At 38.2% G+C, this 7,002-nt stretch overlaps 1 protein-coding gene across 1 annotated transcript; it reads left to right on the plus strand.

The window, feature by feature from the left end:
- Positions 1-576: 576 nt before the first annotated feature.
- Positions 577-1,209, plus strand: LOC145793208 (uncharacterized). Its single transcript, XM_082875966.1, has one exon. It carries the CDS (start codon positions 577-579, stop codon positions 1,207-1,209), a length of 633 nt encoding a protein of 210 aa, XP_082732092.1.
- The last annotated feature ends 5,793 nt before the right edge of the window (positions 1,210-7,002 follow it).

Below are 7,002 nucleotides of genomic sequence, written 5' to 3' on the forward strand. Positions count from 1 at the left end.
GAGCTGGTGCTGCTGCTAGGGCATCGTGTGTGCGAAACTGCTATCTTCGTGAGGGTGCTGTGGCGATTCATGGGGCTTTTCCAAGCCACATGGGAGCCGAAAGCCCTTGTGTGGAGAGACTTTCCTTGGCTATTTTAAGGAGTCTTAAGGGAATTATAAACTAGGCTAACCAATTGTTTTGTATGCTCACATGTAAAATTGCCTAGTTTAGAATTGTGAGTGTAGGAGTTAACTTGGATTGTAGGGGCTATCTTTTGCCCGTAGTATGTTATTTAATCTTTTCCTTTGTTTGCATGTATTTTGCTGGTTGTAGCTTATCTAGTCTAATTAATGAAGTTTTTTTTTTTATTTTTTATTCTTGCATATAAATATAGTAACATATAATAATAATAATAAATAAATAAATGAATAAATCACCAAAAAATCCCATCATGCAGAATGGCTGGGCGAACAAGAAATAATAACAACGGTAATGGTGATTGAGTGCCTGACGGGGATGTCGCTCGAATTATACGCGCGATTGCTGATAGGGTAGGCAATATATCACCCCGAAACTAAGATCAAAACAAATTGAAAATGATAGCAAAATTTGAAAAGCTACGTCCCCACAAATTCCATGGTGGATTAAACCCCCATGAAGCTGAAGCTTGGTTAAGACAAATTAAGAAGTTGCTAGATACTTCCGACATCCGAAACGAACAAGATAGAGTGACCATGGCGGCATTTCAAATGGAAAGGGAAGTAGATCATTGGTGGGAAATGATCAAAAGTACTCGACAAGTAGAGACATTAACTTGGAGACAGTTCGAAGACCTGTTCATGGAAAAGTATCTTCCTAACTCGCTAAGACAAGAAATGATTCATAAGTTCCTCAAACTAAAACAAGGAAAAATGCCAGTCGCTCAATATGCGAACCGTTTTGAAGCTCTTTCACGGTACGCTTCAGCCATAGTAGCAAATGAAGAGGATAAGGTTAGGCGATTTGAATGGGGTTTGGATACAGACATTAGAGGAAGGTTGATCGCAGTGCAACTTTCCACCTATGCTCAAATAGTGGATCGAGCTTTAATTGTGGAGCGAGAATTAGCAGATTCTGAGCGCACTAGAAATCAACAATCAAGGAACAACAACCAACCACGCGGAGGAGGTCCAGTCTGCAACACCAGAAACCATCCTACACCAGCACCTTATGCCGGAGGGATGCAGTAGCAACAAAGGTAGAATCGAGGAAACCAGCAAGGAGGAAACTTTGTAAATGAGTGGAAAGGAAGATGTTTCAGATACGGCCAACAGGGGCATCGTCGAAGTGAGTGTCCTCAAGGTGGGGAGTATTTTATGGATCAGCGAGGGGCACAACAAATGCCAACCAGGGCAAGGTTCTAAGCCTGCTCAAAATACTCAGACCAACAAAAGGCAGCCACAAGCCTCTAGGAATGCAGGCCAACCAAGAACACAACCACAAGGACCTGGAAATGGAAAGAAACCATGAGAGACTAACCAACAGGCAGTAGGGAGAATGTATGCTCTCCAAGAAGAAGAAGATGTTGATAACCCATCAGTAATTCAAGGTATGTTAATCCTTATGAATTCTTGGGTTAAAGTATTGTTTGATTCTAGAGCTTCGCATTCTTTTATATCCACTGCATGTGTGACAAGTTTGGGTCTAGAGCCAGAGACGCTAGGGATAGCTATGAGTGTCGCTTCGCCCTTAGGAGGTCAAACCCGAGTAAATCTAGTATGTAAATCTTGCGAGCTAGAAATCTCCGATTCATATTTGATCTGTGATCTAAGAGTTATGGATATGTCTGATTTTGACGTCATCCTAGGAATGTACTGGTTGTCAGTTCATCGAGCCGTTATTGATTGTTACTGTAAGACAGTGGCAGTATCCTCCCTTAACGGCACATAAGTTCAATTTAAAGGAGATAGACAAGATTCTCTAACTCCAACGTGTCGCAAGTCGCGATGGCATGATCAACTAAACGGATGGTTGGCAAGCCTAATTTTGGAAGACGAAAATCGAAAGGATCCAGGATTACCCCATGTGGTGTGCGAATACGTTGACGTTTTCCCTGATGAATTACCGGGATTACCCCCAAAACGAGACGTAGATTTCACGATTGAGCTTCAACCTGGGACTTCACCGATTTCAATAGCACCACATCGTATGGCGCCAGCTGAACTTTGAGAATTAAAGGAGTAGTTGCAAGAACTGTTGAATAAAAAGTTCATCAGACCAAGTACGTCTCCTTGAGGAGTGCTAGCATTATTCGTGAAAAAGAAAGATGGAACCTTAAGATTGTGCATCGATTACCGACAACTAAATCGAGTCACCATTAAAAATCGATATCCCCTACCCAGAATTGATGACTTGTTCGATCAATTAAGAGGCTCAAAATGTTTTTCCAAAGTTGACCTTAGGTCGGGATATCACCAACTTCATGTCAAAGAAGGAGATATCCCCAAAACTGCGTTTCGAACCCGTTATGGCCACTATGAGTTTGTGGTAATGCCATTTGGTTTGACGAATGCGCCTGGGGTATTCATGAGTTTAATGAACAAAATCTTTACACCCTATTTGGACCAATTTGTGGTAGTGTTCATTGATGATATTTTGATATACTCACGATCGGAGGAAAACCACGAGCAACATCTGAGAACCGTTTTGCAAATTCTAAGAGAGAACCAATTGTATGCTAAAGCTAGCAAATGTGAATTTTGGTTGAAGGAAGTAAAATTCTTAGGTCATGTTGTGTCTGAATCAGGAATATCAGTGGATCCTGCTAAAGTAGAAGCAGTAATGGGGTGGAAACAACCTAAGAATACGTTTGAGATTCATAGTTTCTTGGGATTAGGAGGTTATTATAGGAGATTCATTTAGGATTTCTCCAAATTAGCCAAGCCGATGACACGCCTAATGCAAAAAGGAGTAAAGTTTGAATAGGATGAAGCGTGTGAGCAGTCATTTCAAGAACTCAAAAAGAGACTGACAAGCGCTCCTATATTAATCATACTCGAACGTGACGTTGGGTACACCATTTATTGTGATGCCTCTAAAGAAGGGTTAGGTAGTGTGTTAATGCAAAACGGGAAGGTAGTAGCTTACGGATCAAGACAATTGAAGAATCATGAGAAAAATTATCCTACTCACGATCTAGAGTTGGCGGCTGTGGTCTATGCACTTAAGACTTGGCGACATTACCTTTATGGCGAAAAATTTGAGGTATTTGCCGATCACAAAAGCTTGAAGTACTTGTTCACATAAAGAGATTTGAACATGAGGCAGAGACGCTGGATGGAGTAACTTGAAGATTACCAATTCACCTTGTCTTATCATCCCGGGAAGGCTAATGTTGTAGCAAATGCACTAAGTCGAAAGACAAGAGAGATTGTAGCCAACATATCAATTAAAGAATGGGAAATGATAAGCACCGTGAATGGGTTTAAGTTACAACCAGAGACTCAGAATGGGAAGGGTAGGTTGTTTACAATAGTTACAACACCCCAACTTCTTACCAAAGTGTTGGAAGCCCAAAGATTTGATCAGGAGACCGACTTCATCAAGGCCCGATTAGTGTCCCGGGAATCTTCACCGGATTGGACACTCCATCAAGACGGTAGTTTAAGGTATTTAGGTAGAATTTTTGTGCCAAACATCGAACAATTAAGAGACGAAGTACTTAAAGAATTTCACCATTTAGTTCTTGCAGTTCATCCAGGAGGAAACAAGATGTACCAGGATCTTAAGCGACAGTATTGGTGGAGTGGAATGAAGAAGGACGTTGCTCAATTCGTATCTAAGTGCTTGACGTGTCAGCAAGTGAAGGCAGAATATCAAAAGTCGGTAGGGAAACTCCAACCTTTACCAATACCTAAGTGGAAATGGGAACACATAACAATGGATTTTGTAACGGGATTACCTCGGTTGCCGCAAGGCCATGATTCCATTTAGGTGGTGGTTGATCGATTAACTAAGATGGCGTATTTTCTACCAATAGGACCAGCAGACACACTCGAATCTTTAAGTCGTTTATTTATTCGAGAAATCATTAGATTGCACGGAGTACCAGTCTCAATAGTGTCAGATCATGATTCTCGTTTTACGTCACAATTCTGGCAAAGTCTGCAGAAAGCCTTGGGTACAGAGTTGTGTTTTAGTACAGCTTTTCACCCTCAAACTGACGGTCAATCAGAAAGAACAATTCAGACTTTAGAAGACATGCTTCAAGCTTGTGTGATGGACTTTAAAGGTAGTTGGAAGAAACACTTACCATTAGTCGAATTCTCTTACAATAACAGTTTTCAAACAAGTATTGGTATGGCACCGTATGAAGCTTTGTACGGACGGCCTTTCCGGTCACCAATATGTTGGACAGAAGTCGGAGAAGCACCTCTTTTAGGGCCAGAGTTAGTTCAAGAAACTACAGAGAAGGTGAAACTAATTAGGCAAAGGCTTGAGACCGCTCAGAGTAGGCAAAAAAGCTATGCAGATCAAAAGAGAAGACCTTTAGCATTTAAAGTTGGAGATCATGTGTTTCTGAAAATACAGCCTCGCCGAGGAGTTATTCGTTTCAGAAAGAAGGGAAAGTTGTCACCTTGCTTCATTAAGCCTTTCGAAATCTTGGACAAAATAGGAGAAGTGGCATACCGCTTGGCTCTACCACCTCAACTGGCTGGAGTACATAATGTATTCCACATCTCTATGCTACAGAAATACGAGCCACACTCTTCTCACATCATCAATTGGGAGGAAATTAATCTTGATGAAGATGTGACATTTGAGGAAAAGCCTGTCAAGATTTTAGATCATCGCGAGAAGAAATTACGAGGTAAAACTATACTGTTGGTTCGAGTTCTCTGGAGACATCGTGGGATGGAAGAGTCAACGTGGGAGCGAGAAGATATTATACGTGTCAATTACCCTCAACTTTTTGAGTCTAAAGGTACGAATTAATTTCGAGGACGAAATTTTTTTTTAGGAGGGTAGATTGTGAAAACCCATATTTAAATTATTCTTAAAAGAAAATTAATTAATTAATTAATGTTATTCAGAACCTACCTAAAATATAGAATAGTGAAAAAAAAAATTAGTTTTAAATTAATCCAATTCTATTACTAACAAAGACCTTATTAAGAATAATAAGGTATTGATGTTCAATAATTATTGTTATAAATTATTATTAAAATATATATATATATATAGGAGAATCAGATTCGGTGGCAAGGGTATACCACATGCTAACTTGCATGTTGGCTTGGTAAATTCCACCAAATGATGGCTTTTGGGTAGAGTGAAGTTTATGGCAGGGAATAACATCATGAAAAGAGAGAGAGAGAGAGAGAGAGAGAGAGAGAGAGAGAGAGAGAGAGATCTGCCTATATATATCGTAGGTAGACTTAGTTCATGGACACATACAAACAAAAGAAGGAGTATATACGGGTGAGGAGAGATTTAGTAGAGGGAAAGAAGAGGGGAGGTTAAGGAAGCGAAATTTTTCTTCCACTTCATCACCCATTTGAATCCTACTATTAAGTAAGAAAACCCTCTCAATCCTCTCATTTTTTTATATATTTGAAATTTTCAGATTATATATGATAAATTGTCTAAACTGTGTTGAGAATAATCTGTTTTGAATCTGCCAGTATGTTTACCCGAATTTTTAGACAATTTTATACTCAAAATTTCGAGATGATTTCTGCTACAAAGTTGTTGATAATGATGTCTAGTTTATCCAGAAATTTTGGAAAAAAATTTTGAGCTTTCTACGAATTTATAAAAATATTTTTACTAAATCTGAAACTGTGTTAAGAATAATCTGTTTTGAATCTGGCAGCATGTTTGCCCGAATTTTTAGACAATTTTATACTTAAACTTTTGAGATGATTTCTACTACAAAGTTGTTGATAATGATGTCTAGTTCATCCAGAAATTTGGCAACAATTTTTGAGCTTTCTACGAATTTATACAAATATTTTTACTAAATCTGAAACTGTGTTGAGAATAATCTATTTTGAATCTGCCAACATGTTTGCCCGAATTTTTAGACACTTTTATATTCAACATTTCGAGATGATTTCTTCTACAAAGTTGTTGATAATGATGTCTAGTTCATCCATGAATTTTGGCAACAATTTTTGAGCTTTCTACGAATTTATACAAATTTTTAACTAAATCTGAAACTGTGAGACAGATTTTACTATGTATTTGAAAATTTATTTGAAATTCTATACTAAGCCAAATCTGGTAATTTCTAACTAAAAGATGAAATTTGAGAAGTCTAGTTTTATGATAAATTTTTAGATTATGGATTTGATCTATAAATTTAAGCATGGAATTAATGTAAGAAAATGTGACGAATCTGTGTCAAAAAAAAAATTGCTGGAAATTTTACAAGATTATTTACACCTTCTTTTTCTGAAATTCTTTCTGAAAAGTGACCTAAACATCCCTATTGAGTATTCTGTTCAATTGCACAAATTTTAGAATTGTGTAAATAATTTATTTATAAATTTTAATACCGGGTATTCAGGGTGAGCCCTGGTTTTTAATAACTTTTAAGTAAATTGTGTCGCGAAATCCTAAGTTGGCACGGGGATTATTTGAACCCTTATCGATATTTTGTTTTGGAATAAGGGTGGATGTGCAGGTGGCACGCAGGGAAGTTATGTACCCCTGGCAGACCGTTCCCTTGGGGCAGACCACGAATGTCACGGCTTGGGTATATAACTCCAGGCATGGACATATTTGGTAGTTATTGAATATTTGACCAAGGGGGGGTTTCCAAATTAACCGTGGCCATGACTTAGTGGTTGGTAAGTTAAACCTCTTTGGCGAGATTTCAAAGGTCACCTAAGTTATTAAAATTATTTGAGGTATTTTAATGGTTGTAACTTATGTTTACGATTATATTATTATCTCGTATTTATAATCTCATTATTTTTTCTCAAAAAGAATGATAGGTTGGTTATGTTTTCTTACTGTGTTGCAAAACTCATGGCATA

Source organism: Camellia sinensis, chromosome 6, assembly GCF_055761805.1.
Source record: "Camellia sinensis isolate YWXY chromosome 6, ASM5576180v1, whole genome shotgun sequence".
Classification (NCBI taxonomy): Eukaryota; Viridiplantae; Streptophyta; class Magnoliopsida; order Ericales; family Theaceae; genus Camellia; species Camellia sinensis.